Genomic DNA, 15,629 nt, shown 5'->3' with positions numbered 1-15,629 from the left:
GATCTTTGACCTCCAAGTCGAGTTCTGAGTTTTTTCCTCCAGGGGCTGCAGAGATTCACTTCCATTTCCTCTTGAGAAAGATTAGTGGTTATTGTTTCTCATCATGAATTTCAAACTGATATCCCCCCCAATAAAGCGCCTGGCAAGAAGGCAGAAGGGTTCAGATTCCACACTCCCGTAAAATCTGTCATGTGTTTAAGTTCCATGTGACCTCAGCAAACTCTTGATACCACACTTTTCTTAACAGGCAACGCTTTGATGACTTCAAATGCCGTAAGATAAAATATCACTCTGAGATGATAATAATGTAAGATCTGTGGCTTTTTCAATACCGTATTTGTCCGCTTGTTATTTCTTTGTCCGCTTGTTCAGCAGCTGCCCTTGTTACACAAGATAACAGAATGTGACCCTTCACGTTCACACCCTCCCTGTTGTAATTGTTTTTGAAGCGAAACCAAAACCAAGACAGAAGACATCTGCTCCAGGCTCTGAAATAAATTCAGACGCACGCAAGTCCAGCCGTCAGTCACTTCTCAGGTGTGGATCCATTTGATCTAATCAAAGCTGTCAAACCTGTATTCGGAGGGTTAAAAGGATGTCCATGTCCAGGTGAGTTCAGTCTTTACACATGCGCAAAGAGACATAGGATTCTTTTCCAAATCACAGGTGAAAAAGCCAAGAGTCGGAATTCATCTTTAGTTAGCAGCAAAATAACCTCCAGCTTTCTAGAGACACAGTCTTCTGAAGTTTTGCTTTCTGGTCAGGGTTTTCTGTCAGACGGGGGTATGGGCTCAACTTGAGGGCACCATGGAGAGAAAAAAACAAAACGCTAGAACCTCCTTTATCAAATAGAAAGGTAAACCAATGAGGATTTAGAGCAAATAAAGTTACTGAATCTTTGAACGTTCTCAAAAATCACCCGTGCACCTTATGTATGAATTCTTGTTGTGCTTACTGACCTCAGACCAATTTAATGTGGCACACTGCGCACAAAAATCTGTCAAAATGTATGAGTGTGACTTCGGTAAGCAAAAAAATCTTGCCTACACAGGGACATTGTATTAAAGTCGGACCTTGGTTGAATATGGGTTGTTTGCTGTCGCTGGCAATGATAAACCAATCAGAGAACAGTACATAGTACACTTACCTCTGACACTTCCTGTAATACGGGTACGTTCTGCGCTTCAACGTAATATTGCTGTACGTTTGTGTGTATGAGGACCCTAAAAAATGGCACCTGTAAAGAGACAACATTAATGAATCAATGATACGGAAGTAGAGGATGTAAGCTAATGAACAGCGCCAAGTAAAGACCAAACTATATTCGGAGATATCGTGAAGTCAAAGTCAACTTTATTGTCAATACTGCCATATGTTCACATATACAGAGCATTGAAATGGTGTTTCCCTAAGACCCACGGTGTAAAAGTACAAAAAATTATTTGTCACAGAGAACAACGAACAACGAGGAGTTATGCTGAGGTAGATATGACTAGGTCTGACTTTTAAAGTGACAGGAGTGCTGAGATGCATTTGCAAAAAAAAGCGGTGCAGTATGAAAGTCCAGTTGCAGGAACAGTTTTATCAAAAATAGACCTGTTCATTGATAATGCGCCTTATAATGCAATGTGCCTTATGGTCCTAAAATTTGGTTGGTGCTAAGCTCATTAAAAAGACAATAAGCAGGGGAAGGCGTGCCTCCAGGTGGTTATAAGCATTCTACTTGCAAAAAATATACATTTCTATGAATCATATAACGCTGAAGACGTATCAGACAACAGTTCCGCTGTGGTGTCTCCGCACTACGTGATAGGAGCTCTGACTGTATGGTGGTTCCATCCTTACAGGCAGGAACTAAGAGGTGTCTTGAGACAGTATGTCTCAGACACCCTCGCCGACATCAACACAGCCCAGGTGTTCTGTCGAAGGCACCCCAAATGGCAGCTGAAGATGCAGGAGGAGCTGAAAATGATGATGGATATTAAGGAGAGGATGGACCAGTGCTTGAAATCAAATATTTTGGAAACCATAAAGACAATGAAAACTCCAGCCAGCAGGCTGGCGGAGCTGGAGAAGGAGCTGACCCCCGTGGTGAACAGCACCCTGGAAGGCCTGGACACGCTGGGCTCCTTCCTGGAGGCGGTGGAGAGGCTTGCTGTCACTGCTCTGCCTGTGTTCAAGGGGGAGGTAGTCAGGCTGCCGGAGATCGAGATCAACCACATCTGCAGCATCGTGGCCGCCTCCCGGTACTCCTGCCAGCTCCTCATCCCCTTTAAACGGGACCAGAGAGCCTTCTTCCAGCCGAGGATTCAGAACGTGGAGGGTCTGGCCTGCCAGTTGGAGAAATACATCCAGGATACAGAGAAAATCTGTGGGTCCGTCGGTGACAGGTAAGCAAAGTGCACATGTATGGAAAAACACTCATAGTTGCCCAGAGATAAACCTTTCATTCATATCTTTCAGTGTGATGAACTGCCGGACTGCTGGCATTGTGCTGCCGCTGGATCAGGATCTGTCCGAGGTCGACGTCCAACGGATGCTTCTTCAGATAAGAAAGTGGAATGAAATCAGGCGGGTTCTCTTTCCGGCCTTGGCCGGTTCAGCCGTCACTTTGTATGCAAGATATTTTATCTGTCTAGACTAGGGATGTCCATTATTGTCGATCATCATCTCCTGGTCGATTGCAAAGATAATGTCAGTTGAACGCATGGCATAAAAAAAAGAAGAAACAAAGGATGGCTGAACTGATATATCTATTGAATATCAGTTCTGATATCAAAAGTGAAGAAGTCTCTCTGATGAAAAATCTTCAAGTGACGAAATTCATGTCCAGTTGCCATCGGACCATATTTTTACACAGGGGTCATGTACCTGGGAAACTAGCAAGCCGCCGAGTCCCCTACTTAGGGGACTCCAGTTTAGCTCTCCGTAGACACATTACTCAAGATAATATAACAATATATTATATATGAATATATAATTTGCAGTGGGTTATAATAGGTAGATCATTTTGATTTGGTCATTTATGATCAGCTCGCATGCTGAAAAAATGCGGGCACCCCTGATCCAGATCAATCGGTAGTCTTATGTTTGAAAGTGTGATTAGAGAAAAAAAAAATTAGAGAATGAACAGCTTTCATAGCATATCAGTTTCTGCTGAGGTGTAGATTTCAATTCACATATCTTTTCCCCTCATCAGGAAGGACCAGAATTTGCGTTTGGTGGTCTTTTTGAACGAGGAGTTGCGTGACAGCTTCCTCCTTGTGTTCGAGGAGCGAGAACCCCGGATGCTGGACTTCCTGAACAAGCTGGAGGAGACTGCTGTTCAGCTGGACAGGATGCTTCTGGGGTCAAAGATCTCCAGCGTGGCGGGCAGCTCGGTGGGGGTGGTCGGGGGTGCGCTGACCATCGCCGGGCTGGCTCTGATCCCGGTGACCGCCGGCTTGTCCCTGGCTCTGACCATGTCTGGACTCGGGCTGGGCATCACCAGCGGAGTCAACAGCGTGGTCACCACTTTGACAGAGGTGGGAGTCAACAATAAACATAAAAGCAAAGCCAACGAGGTCTTCGACAGCTTCAGGGAGGACATGGAGAGCATCCTGGGCTTGCTGGAGAATGTGGAAGAAGAGACCGATTGGGCTAATCGTACTCTGGTAGCGGGAAGTGTGTTGTGTAGTGCAGGGGCCATCGGAAAAGGAATAGACGCAATTATTGACTGTGCCTCAGGGATGAAGGTGCTGAAGAATGACGAGCTGATGATAAGTGCGGGAAAGGTCTTTGCCCAGGAGGGAAGCGCAGTGAGTAACGTGCCCAAGATGGCGTCTGACCTCCCGGATGTGGGCAATGCAGCGATCAAAGGCCCGCTGGCCATGTCCTCCTCAGCCAGGGCAGGTTTTATTGCGGTCAACGCTCTCTTCATCGGTGTGGACGTGTTCTTCATCTGCAAAGATAGCATTAGCCTGGCCAAAGGTTGCGAGTCAGAAATGGCACAGACTATCAGAGCCAGAGCCGCTCTCTGGGGCTCGCAGGTGGAGGCGTGGCAGCAGGTCAGAGACTCCCTGCGTCGGGGTCTGGAGTTCCCGGAGCACGACAGAAGCCTCCTGGAGAAGCCGCTCCGACTGCAGCCAGAACCCTAGGCGGAGGATCAGGTGAAGCAGCCAGGGTGTCCAGCACAGCAAGGCCTTTAAAATCCATCTTTCTACTCACTCCATATCTAAATTCCATGATGTGTAGGTGTCAAATCTTTCACGGGTTTTTTTTTTTTTTTTTCTTCAAACGGTGTGAGATCACATCAGCGGGTTTCTGCTCTTACAATAACGCTGGATCTTATCTTATCTCCTTCCTGCATTTAGAGCTCAACTCTACCTGCTGTTTCTGCAAAAAAATATTAATCTCTGACCAAATATAGAAATTCACTCTTCATGACATACTTTTGTGTAGAAGACTGTCGGCAAGAATGAAAGGAAAGGCGTACAAGACAGTGGTGAGACCAGCGACGCTTTATGGCCTAGAAATAGTTACTAGTGAAGTTAGCCATGCAGCTAAGTCACTGAGGATGGAGGCACTGGTTTTCAACATGCTATTAAACTCATCTACAAACTGAAATGGACTGTTTATTTTCCAAGCATGAATGTTTATCTACACCCCTGATTCCACTCGCAACAGCCAATCCTAGACATGGGGTCTAACAAGGACAGGTCAAGACAAATCAAATTTTCTTTACCTGGTGCCAAATCACAACACAGTTGTCTCGTAATAATTTCCATGTAGAGAAGGTCTGAACCGCACTCTTTAAAAATGATTTACGGAAACACACCGTTCCCCAGTGAGCAGAGCCTGCTGGCCCATTGGTTAATATAGGCAAATGCCAAGAGCACCGTGGCCACAAAATCGTGAAAGAAGTTAACCTTCAATATGATCATATTAGAAGTAGTTATTACCATTAACTCTTAAAATAGGAAGCATCACACTGATTCAAATGTGAGCCCCTCCCGTATTAATGTGCAGGTTTGCAGAGCAGGAAGACATAGAAGCATCACAGCTGTCCTCTACTGTGCAGCTCTTTGGGAAGGGGAAGCTGTGAGCCCCCTCCCACCCAGCGCCCGCTTCCTCCCTCTGTGTCTTCCTTGTGACATCACGGTCTCCCCCGGAATCCAGGGCACGGTCCTTTGTCGCTTTGTGACATCATTGCCTCCCCAAACACACAGACAGAAAGACAGACCAAGAGTTCTTGACTGATTGAGACACTGCTGCCAGGAGTCAACCCCCCAAAAAACAGAACTGGACACTGGAGAAGGAGTTTAAGAGAAGGTTAAGAGCAAACCAGAGGAGACCAAACTGTAAATCTGTATGACCTTGGTCAAGGGCAGGGGGACGAGATGCTCCGCAGTTGAATGGCACACACACACACCTTGGGTCATTTTAGGAAGAAGTGGATTGTATATGAACTTCTCCTCTCCCGGATGAGAGCAGGTAGGGGGACGGCAGGTGTTTGAGAGCGAGCTCCCTGGCTTGCCTCGAAGCCCTGGTAGATGGACCGATCCGGAAAGTGTCTTGACTTGATCTGCTGCCGGAATCTAGATTATTCAAGGCTTTTGGTCTTCGCATCACAATGGCAGAGGTTGGCCCGTTTCTTATCCAGGCACACACAGTTCTAGAGAAAGTGGAGACACACTTCCGCCAGCTATCTGGAGCCCAGTGGATCATGCTGGCCCAGGGGATTTTCAACCCATCTACTGACGCGACACTGGCGGAGATGCTCTGCAACATTGCAAATACCTGGAAGGAGACGCGGACCTGGGAGGCGGAGGTGCGGACGTGATTCTCAAGGAGCCGATGGATGCGATATTTGCCGCCGGTCTTCGTGTCCCTCAGCAAACATGTGAGAGTGCGAACACACTGAGCAGCCTGCTGGAGAAAGAGGTGTCGCTGAGGCTGAACTCCGCTTTCTCTCTGGGAGAAGAGAACCGCCGCAATGAGATCGGGACGACCGGACCGATGCGTTTGTTCATTAGCAGGGGGGGCGGGTTGGTGGGTGGCGGTGGGTGGGGGTCGCACTCACAAAATGATCCGGTTGCAACGAAGAGCTGGAGAAGAAGAAGAAGAAGAAGAAGAAGAAGAAGAAGAAGAAGAAGAAGAAGAAGAAGAAGAAGAAAAAAACCCCGCTTCGATTCGTTTTTTTTTTCCTAAAATTTTGATCCCCAGATTCCATATGTAGCTCTATAGCTCTGGGAGGCTCTCCGCCGGAAACGGGGGTGCGGAGGAGGAGGAGGAGGAGGAGGAGGTTCGGCCGTCGAAGATCCGGAGACGGCGGGGGGGTTCCGGCTCGGCGAGCCCACCATCACTCGACATGGAGCCGGCAGCAGGAGGACGGGGAGTCGGTGCAGCCTCGGATGCTTCTTCCCTGGACGGAGGAGGAGAAGAAGAAGAAGAGGAGGAGGAGGAGGAGGAGGAGGAGGAGGAGGAGGAGGATGCTTGGATATCCAGATATCACCGTGGCGGTTTCAACCCCCCGACCCCCCCACCGCCGGACCGTCCCGCTCCTGTAGCCCTTGTGTGAGAGGATGGAGAGAGAATGGGGGGGGGGAGGGAGAGATGGAGAGAGAGAGAGAGAGAGAGAGAGAGAGGGATAACAAATAAATAAATGTGGCCCTTGCCTCTTCCTCCTCCTTCCCCGGTTGAATATTACACAATCGGGACGTGCACGGAGCCGGAGCTGGTGCTGTCACGATGTCAGTGCATTCTGCCCCTGTGCCCCCACCTCCCCCGCGACCCCCCACGCCCACCCGAGCCCCATGCACGATGGGTAATGTCGGCGGGGCTCTTAATTCTGCAGGGTAGTTTCCTTCTCTGCTCGCCAGCGACGCTTAAAAAAAAAGGGGGGGGGGGCTCGCGGTGTGTGTGTGTGTGCGTGTGTGTGTGTGTGTGTGCATGCTTTTGCGTTCGGGCACCCCGTGCTGCAGTGGCCGTTGCCTATTCCGTGTTGGTGTGTGTGTGTGTGTCTGTGTGTGTCTTTGTGTGTGTCTTTATGTGTGTGTGCACGCTTGTGCGCTTTGGCACCCCGTGCTGCAGCGGCCGTTGCCTATTCCGCGTAAGTGTGTGTGTGTGTTTCTGCGTGTGTGTGTGTGTACGCGCGTGCATTCAGGCACCCTATGCTGCAGCGGCCGCTGCCTATTCCGTGTTACTGTGTGCGTGTGTGTGTGTGTGTGTGTGTGTGTGTGTGTGTTGCACTCATTGCTGATAGTTGCTCGACCGAGTTGTTGCGGCTCCCTGTCGTGCACGCGCACTCACCCCCTCACTGAGTGCACGTGCGCGTGTCAATTTCTCGCACAGGTTTCGGACGCGCGCTTCTTTCAAGTGACTTCCGGTCATCCCCCCCCCAAAAAAAAACAAACCAAAAAAAAAAAAGGCCCCACGTCCTGTCAGACACAGGAACGGTCTCAGCGTGACGGTCTCAGCGTCACAGGCTCAGCGTGGAGGGTCCGGCCCAGGCGGGGACCCTCCTGCGGCTCACCAGGCACTGGCCACCATTTGCCTCCCAATCAAGCATCTTGGTCTGGTGGCTCTTGAGACCTCGCGGGTTCTTGCAGATCCTGCCACATAAACAAACTGCACTTAAAGTCGGAGTTCTGTTAGCTTGGCTCAATGTCTATATATCTCATTTTGGTTGCTGCCTCTCCAGCTGCTGCCATATTGTTCATGGTCATCATCTGGTCTTTGCTGGAGGTCACTGACTCTGCCAGATTTGACTGGTTTGATACACACCTACTTACACAACTTAACCTGGTGTCGTTGGGTCTTTCGGGTCTTTTAACATCAGACACCCTTACCCGCGCGACCCAGCTGGGGGTGCTCAATCCCCAGCTTGTGTCTAGGTAATAACATATCCAGACCAGTCACGTGCGGTGAGGTTCATGGCTGGTGAGGCACTGACATAATCACAGTCAGATTTACAAATATATGAACCCTACATAGTAGCTTATTCACCATTTTATTGGCAGTTTTGTTTTAAATATTATATCAGCATCTTTTACATACACAAACTGTAGCATAGAAAAAAAGCACATGTAAAAAAAAATGTTATTATCTCTTACCTTTACTCATAAATGAAGTCCATGCGCCGCTCCTTCTGTAGAAAAGCATCGATAACTTGCACGTAGAAGTCTTCCTTATCTTTCCTCAGTTTTAAAAGTCTCTGTCTCAATGGAAATCGCTGCCAGTGAAGACAGTCGTCCTTGATCGGTCCTGTTCCGACCGTTTGTTTTGAGTCTTTTCAGTGTCGAGAATGACCTCTCCACCGATGCTGTCGTATCCGGAATGGTGACCACTGGCCGGAGCCACTTTGTCGCCTCAGTAAAAGTTTGAATGAGATCCTTCCGGGCCAAAAAGTTGAGAAGCTGCCCAGGAGATTTACATTCATCCCTCACTGTTTGTGAGCTATACAGCCGATGAGATCGTAAAAAAATAACTGGATGGTTGCACCTGACTTGCTAACTGTTTACTGTAGCTTGATATTGCTAATTCTATTATTCTGTATCCGAGTAGTAAGAAGGATCCCTGGGATCAGCGGTGCCCCCTACCATGAGGCTCCGTCACTGCGTGCCTCACTTAATGTCTCTTCACAGTTGTTTTATGATTACGAGAAACACGTTACAGTTGTTGACAAAAAACATTAGACACATCAGCTAAACTATGAAAATTTAGTTCATATATTAAAAGTGTTATTTTAATAGTGGCATCCACAGAGACAGCAATACGGTCTCAGTGTATAGCATGGCAGCACAGTTAGCAGAATCATTGCGCAATACACAGTGGGCTCAGCTGGTTGCCGCGTCACCCCACGTCTCTTCTTCATATTTGAACGGTAAAAGTAATTTTTTTTTTCAGCAATTTTGAAAAGGTTTAGTGGAGAATAACTTTATAGTACAAATCACTGCATAAATATAACCATTTAATTTATTTTTTCATTTTGCATTTTTTTCTTTCCATGATGACAGGTGAGGCCCGGCTTCCCCTGCCTCTACTGACTGCACCTCACTGATCCAGACTAATGTCCATTTCCAGCCCTGATGCTGCATGATGGGAGCACAAACAGGAGTCAGAACTCAACTGTCAACCTGAGAACCCTCTAAAACTATGAGCACCTCTTGTTATTCTAACGTTTATTTAGCGGTTGTTTATTTGTATTCAAAATTGTCGCAGTTTCAAGCGGTCTCATTTCAGATTATTTACCTATTCGTAGCACTTCTCTGATGGTGTCAAAGAAATTTCACATTCATTTCCCAATGACTACAACCAACATCTTGGTTGTTTTTTTTTCTCGGATCATTGACCTCCAAGTCGAGTTCTGAGTTTTTTCCTCCAGGGGCTGCAGAGATTCACTTCCATTTCCTCTTGAGAAAGATTAGTGGTTATTGTTTCTCATCATGAATTTCAAACTGATATCCCCCCCAATAAAGTGCCTGGCAAGAAGGCAGAAGTGTTCAGATTCCACACTCCCGTAAAATCTGTCATGTGTTTAAGTTCCATGTGACCTCAGCAAACTCTTGATACCACACTTTTCTTAACAGGCAACACTTTGGTGACTTCAAATGCTGTAAGATAAAATACCATTCCGAGACGATAATAATGTAAGATCTGTGGCTTTTTCAATACCGTATTTGTCCGCTTGTTATTTCTTCACTTGTTCAGCAGCTGCCCTTGTTACACGAGATAAAAGAATGCGACCCTTCACGTTCACACCCTCCCTGTTGTAATTGTTTTTGAAGCGAAACCAAAACCAAGACAGAAGACATCTGCTCCAGGCTCTGAAATAAATTCAGATGCACGCAAGTCCAGCCATCAGTCACTTCTCAGGTGTGGATCCATTTGATCTAATCAAAGCTGTCAAACCTGTATTCGGAGGGTTAAAAGGATGTCCATGTCCAGGTGAGTTCAGTCTTTACACATGCGCAAAGAGACATAGGATTCCTTTCCAAATCACAGGTGAAAAAGCCAAGAGTCGGAATTCATCTTTAGTTAGCAGCAAAATAACCTCCAGCTTTCTAGAGACACAGTCTTCTGAAGTTTTGCTTTCTGGTCAGGGTTTTCTGTCAGACGGGGGTATGGGCTCAACTTGAGGGCACCATGGAGAGAAAAAAAAACAAAACGCCAGAACCTCCTTTATCAAATAGAAAGGTAAACCAATGAGGATTTAGAGCAAATAAAGTTACTGAATCTTTGAACGTTCTCAAAAATCACCCGTGCACCTTATGTATGAATTCTTGTTGTGCTTACTGACCTCAGACCAATTTAATGTGGCACACTGCGCACAAAAATCTGTCAAAATGTATGAGTGTGACTTCGGTAAGCAAAAAAATCTTGCCTACACAGGGACATTGTATTAAAGTCGGACCTTGGTTGAATATGGGTTGTTTGCTGTACACTTACACAGTACACTTACCTCTGACACTTCTTGTAATACGGGTACGTTCTGCGCTTCAACGTAATATTGCTGTACGTTTGTGTGTATGAGGACCCTAAAAAATGGCACCTGTAAAGAGACATGCTTACGAAGTGGAATTCAAACTCAAGGCTATCAGTCACAAGCCGAACATCATAGGAACAGAGCAGCTGCGAAAGAATTCAACATTAATGAATCAATGATACGGAAGTAGAGGATGTAAGCTAATGAACAGCGCCAAGTAAAGACCAAACTATATTCGGAGATATCGTGAAGTCAAAGTCAACTTTATTGTCAATACTGCCATATGTTCACATATACAGAGCATTGAAATGGTGTTTCCCGAAGACCCACGGTGCAAAAGTACAAACAAATTATTTGTCACAGAGAACAACGAACAACGAGGAGTTATGCTGAGGTAGATATGACTAGGTTTGACTTTTAAAGTGACAGGAGTGCTGAGATGCATTTGCAAAAAAAAGTGGTGCAGTATGAAAGTCCAGTTGCAGGAACATTTTTATCAAAAATAGACCTGTTCATTGATAATGCGCCTTATAATGCAATGTGCCTTATGGTCCTCAAAATTTGGTTGGTGCTAAGCTCATTAAAAAGACAATAAGCAGGGGAAGGCGTGCCTCCAGGTGGTTATAAGCATTCTACTTGCAAAAAATACACATTTCTATGAATCATATAACGCTGAAGAGGTATCGGACAACAGTTCCGCTGCGGTGTCTCCGCACTACGTGATAGAAGCTCTGACTGTATGGCGGTTCCATCCTTACAGGCAGGAACTAAGAGGTGTCTTGAGACAGTATGTCTCAGACACCCTTGCTGACATCAACACAGCCCAGGAGTTCTGTCAAAGGCACCCCAAATGGCAGCTGAAGATGCAGGAGGAGCTGAAAATGATGATGGATATTAAGGAGAGGATGGACCAGTGCTTGAAATCAGGCACTTGGGGAACCATAAAGACATTTAAAACTCCAGCCAGCAGGCTGGCGGAGCTGGAGAAGGACCTGATCCCCGTGGTGAACAGCACCCTGGAAGGCCTGGACATGCTGGGCTTCTTCCTGGAGGCGGTGGAGAGGCTTGCTGTCACCGCTCTGCCTGTGTTCAAGGGGGAGGTAGTCAGGCTGCCGGAGATCGAGATCAACCACATCTGCAGCATCGTGGCCGCCTCCCGGTACTCCTGCCAGCTCCTCATCCTCTTTAAACGGGACCAGAGAGCCTTCTTCCAGCCGAGGATTCAGAACGTGGAGAGTCTGGCCTTCCAGTTGAAGAAATACATCAAGGATACACAGAAAATCTGTGGGTCCGTCGGTGACAGGTAAGCAAAGTGCACATGTATGGAAAAACACTCATAGTTGCCCAGAGATAAACCTTTCATTCATATCTTTCAGCGTGATGAACTGGCAGACTGCTGGCATTGAGCTAGCGCTGGATCAGGATCTGTCCGAGGTCGACGTCCAACGGATGCTTCTTCAGATAAGAAAGTGGAATGAAATCAGGCGGGTTCTCTTTCCGGCCTTGGCCGGTTCAGCCGTCACTTTGTATGCAAGATATTTTATCTGTCTAGACTAGGGATGTCCATTATTGTCGATCATCATCTCCTGGTCGATTGCAAAGATAATGTCAGTTGAACGGATGGCATAAAAAAAAAAAAAAAAAACAAAGGATGGCTGAACTGATATATCTATTGAATATCAGTTCTGATATCAAAAGTGAAGAAGCCTCTCTGATGAAAAATCTTCAAGTGACGAAATTCATGTCCAGTTGCCATCGGACCATATTTTTACACAGGGGTCATGTACCTGGGAAACTAGCAAGCCGCCGAGTCCCCTACTTAGGGGACTCCAGTTTAGCTCTCCGTAGACACATTACTCAATATAATATAACAATATATTATATATGAATATATAATTTGCAATGGGTTATAATAGGTAGATCATTTTGATTTGGTCATTTATGATCAGCTCGCATGCTGAAAAAATGCGGGCACCCCTGATCCAGATCAATCGGTAGTCTTATGTTTGAAAGTGTGATTAGAGAAAAAAAAAATTAGAGAATGAACAGCTTTCATAGCATATCAGTTTCTGCTGAGGTGTAGATTTCAATTCACATATCTTTTCCCCTCATCAGGAAGGACCAGAATTTGCGTTTGGTGGTCTTTTTGAACGAGGAGTTGCGTGACAGCTTCCTCCTTGTGTTCGAGGAGCGAGAACCCCGGATGCTGGACTTCCTGAACAAGCTGGAGGAGACTGCTGTTCAGCTGGACAGGATGCTTCTGGGGTCAAAGATCTCCAGCGTGGCGGGCAGCTCGGTGGGGGTGGTCGGGGGTGCGCTGACCATCGCCGGGCTGGCTCTGATCCCGGTGACCGCCGGCTTGTCCCTGGCTCTGACCATGTCTGGACTCGGGCTGGGCATCACCAGCGGAGTCAACACCGTGGTCACCACTTTGACAGAGGTGGGAGTCAACAAAAAACAAAAAAGCAAAGCCAACGAGGTCTTCAACAGCTTCAGGGAGGACATGGAGAGCATCTTGGGCTTGCTGGAGAATGTGGAAGAAGAGACCGATTGGGCTAATAGTACTCTGGCAGCGGGAAGTGTGTTGTATAGGGCAGGGGCCATCGGAAAAAGAATAGACACAATCATTGACTGTGGCTCAGGGATGAAGGGGCTGAAGAATGACGACCTGATGATGAGTGCGGAAAAGGTCTTTGCCCAGGGGGGAAGAGGAGTGAGTAACGTGTCCCAGATGGCGTCTGACCTCCCAGATGTGGGCAATGCAGCGATCAAAGGCCCGCTGGCCATGTCCTCCTCAGCCAGGGCAGGTTTGATTGCGGTCAACGCTCTCTTCATCGGTGTGGACGTGTTCTTCATCTGCAAAGATAGCATTAGCCTGGCCAAAGGTTGCGAGTCAGAACTGGCACAGACTATCAGAGCCAGAGCCGCTCTCTGGGGCTCGCAGTTGGAGGCGTGGCAGCAGGTCAGAGACTCCCTGCGTCGGGGTCTGGAGTTCCCGGAGCACGACAGAAGCCTCCTGGAGAAGCCTCTCCGACTGCAGCCAGAACCCTCAGCGGAGGATCAGGTGAAGCAGCCAGGGTGTCCAGCACAGCAAGGCCGTTAAAATCCATCTACCTACTCACTCCATATCTAAATTCCATGATGTGTAGGTGTCAAATCTTTCATGTTTTTTTTTTTTTTTTCTTCAAACGGTGTGAGATCACATCAGCGGGTTTCTGCTCTTACAATAACGCTGGATCTTATCTTATCTCCTTCCTGCATTTAGAGCTCAACTCTACCTGCTGTTTCTGCAAAAAAATATTAATCTCTGACCAAATATAGAAATTCACTCTTCATGACATACTTTTGTGTAGAAGACTGTCGGCAAGAATGAAAGGAAAGGCGCACAAGACAGTGGTGAGACCAGCGACGCTTTATGGCCTAGAAATAGTTACTAGTGAAGTTAGCCATGCAGCTAAGTCACTGAGGATGGAGGCACTGGTTTTCGACATGCTATTAAACTCATCTACAAACTGAAATGGACTGTTTATTTTCCAAGCATGAATATTTATCTACACCCCTGATTCCACTCGCAACAGCCAATCCTAGACATGGGGTCTAACAAGGACAGGTCAAGACAAGTCAAATTTTCTTTACCTGGTGCCAAATCACAACACAGTTGTCTCGTAATAATTTCCATGTAGAGAAGGTCTGAACCGCACTCTTTAAAAATGATTTACGGAAACACACCGTTCCCCAGTGAGCAGAGCCTGCTGGCCCATTGGTTAATATAGGCAAATGCCAAGAGCACCGTGGCCACAAAATCGTGAAAGAAGTTAACCTTCAATATGATCATATTAGAAGTAGTTATTACCATTAACTCTTAAAATAGGAAGCATCACACTGATTCAAATGTGAGCCCCTCCCGTATTAATGTGCAGGTTTGCAGAGCAGGAAGACATAGAAGCATCACAGCTGTCCTCTACTGTGCAGCTCTTTGGGAAGGGGAAGCTGTGAGCCCCCTCCCACCCAGCGCCCGCTTCCTCCCTCTGTGTCTTCCTTGTGACATCACGGTCTCCCCCGGAATCCAGGGCACGGTCCTTTGTCGCTTTGTGACATCATTGCCTCCCCAAACACACAGACAGAAAGACAGACAGTAAGCAATAATCAATTGATATTACAACATACAATAACACTCAGAGTGTCTCTCCACATACATAATACTATGTGTTTGTGTGGGGGGGGATTTATGGATATGATCCCTTGTTCTTGACTAATAAAATACTATTAGTATTATTTGTTCATTTATTTACGGGGTTTTTATTGAGTGGTAATTATTTGTAATTTGTTAAGCTTGTAACTTGAGCAACAATGGTAAAGCAATGCTACTCGCTTTTTTTTGTTAACGTACAACACTCACAGATGGGAGGGTATGTAATGTGGCCCTACATTTTGGATAGAGCCAGCTCTGCATGTGAAGAGGAAGTTGGTGACAGTAGCAAGGAAAAACTGCCTTTTAAAACTGCACCTTGGTGCAGAATCTTAGACAGATACGTGCTCAATATGTATTGAGCACAGGAAGAACGTGTCAAGAAATGTGACAAGACCGTCTTTCTGCAGAAACCACAAACAGGCTGAAATATCAGTTGAACACAAAAACATGTTGTGCAATTCTATCAGTATAAAAACAACTTACATCCTGTCTGTGCTGAAACCTGCCTGACCGTATTGTTTGAGAGACAATCTGTTGCAGTTAATGCGAAATGTGGAATCAAATTGGGCAAGAGTGCTGAGCCCCTCCCGTATTAATGTGCAGGTTTGCAGAGCAGGAAGACATAGAAGCATCACAGCTGTCCTCTACTGTGCAGCTCTTTGGGAAGGGGAAGCTGTGAGCCCCCTCCCACCCAGCGCCCGCTTCCTCCCTCTGTGTCTTCCTTGTGACATCACGGTCTCCCCCGGAATCCAGGGCACGGTCCTTTGTCGCTTTGTGACATCATTGCCTCCCCAAACACACAGACAGAAAGACAGACCAAGAGTTCTTGACTGATTGAGACACTGCTGCCAGGAGTCAACCCCCCAAAAAACAGAACTGGACACTGGAGAAGGAGTTTAAGAGAAGGTTAAGAGCAAACCAGAGGAGACCAAACTGTAAATCTGTATGACCTTGGTCAAGGGCAGGGGGACG

General features: G+C 46.9%; 2 protein-coding genes across 2 annotated transcripts; both read left to right on the top strand.

Annotated features, from left to right (window-relative positions):
• The first annotated feature begins 1,005 nt into the window (after positions 1-1,005).
• Positions 1,006-5,300, top strand: LOC147217534 (uncharacterized). The gene is made up of 4 exons (XM_086176446.1): positions 1,006-1,024; positions 1,676-2,383; positions 2,436-2,575; positions 3,204-5,300. The coding sequence occupies exons 1-4, from the start codon at positions 1,006-1,008 to the stop codon at positions 4,134-4,136; spliced, it is 1,800 nt and encodes a 599-aa protein (XP_086032572.1). The 3' UTR covers positions 4,137-5,300.
• A 4,613-nt stretch (positions 5,301-9,913) lies between these two features.
• LOC147217533 (uncharacterized) lies at positions 9,914-14,535 on the top strand. The gene is made up of 4 exons (XM_086176445.1): positions 9,914-9,927; positions 11,226-11,768; positions 11,842-11,934; positions 12,581-14,535. The coding sequence occupies exons 1-4, from the start codon at positions 9,914-9,916 to the stop codon at positions 13,566-13,568; spliced, it is 1,638 nt and encodes a 545-aa protein (XP_086032571.1). The 3' UTR covers positions 13,569-14,535.
• Positions 14,536-15,629: the final 1,094 nt, after the last annotated feature.

Source organism: Fistularia commersonii, chromosome 28 (genome assembly GCF_037954325.1).
Source record: "Fistularia commersonii isolate RoL2024-O1a breed Wild chromosome 28, RoL_Fcom_v1.0, whole genome shotgun sequence".
Classification (NCBI taxonomy): domain Eukaryota; kingdom Metazoa; phylum Chordata; class Actinopteri; order Syngnathiformes; family Fistulariidae; genus Fistularia; species Fistularia commersonii.
Note: the sequence above shows the minus strand (reverse complement) of the source record. Positions and strands in the feature narration are given on the sequence as shown.

What these genes read in the sequence shown, in the direction of transcription:
- LOC147217534 (XM_086176446.1), top strand. An exon ending in GAAAATCTGTGGGTCCGTCG is followed by an intron (nt 2,384 to 2,435) that starts GTGACAGGTAAG and finishes ATAGTTGCCCAG; the next exon opens with AGATAAACCTTTCATTCATA. An exon ending in AGTGGAATGAAATCAGGCGG is followed by an intron (nt 2,576 to 3,203) that starts GTTCTCTTTCCG and finishes CTCATCAGGAAG; the next exon opens with GACCAGAATTTGCGTTTGGT.
- LOC147217533 (XM_086176445.1), top strand. An exon ending in TGTGGGTCCGTCGGTGACAG is followed by an intron (nt 11,769 to 11,841) that starts GTAAGCAAAGTG and finishes CATATCTTTCAG; the next exon opens with CGTGATGAACTGGCAGACTG. An exon ending in ATGCTTCTTCAGATAAGAAA is followed by an intron (nt 11,935 to 12,580) that starts GTGGAATGAAAT and finishes TCCCCTCATCAG; the next exon opens with GAAGGACCAGAATTTGCGTT.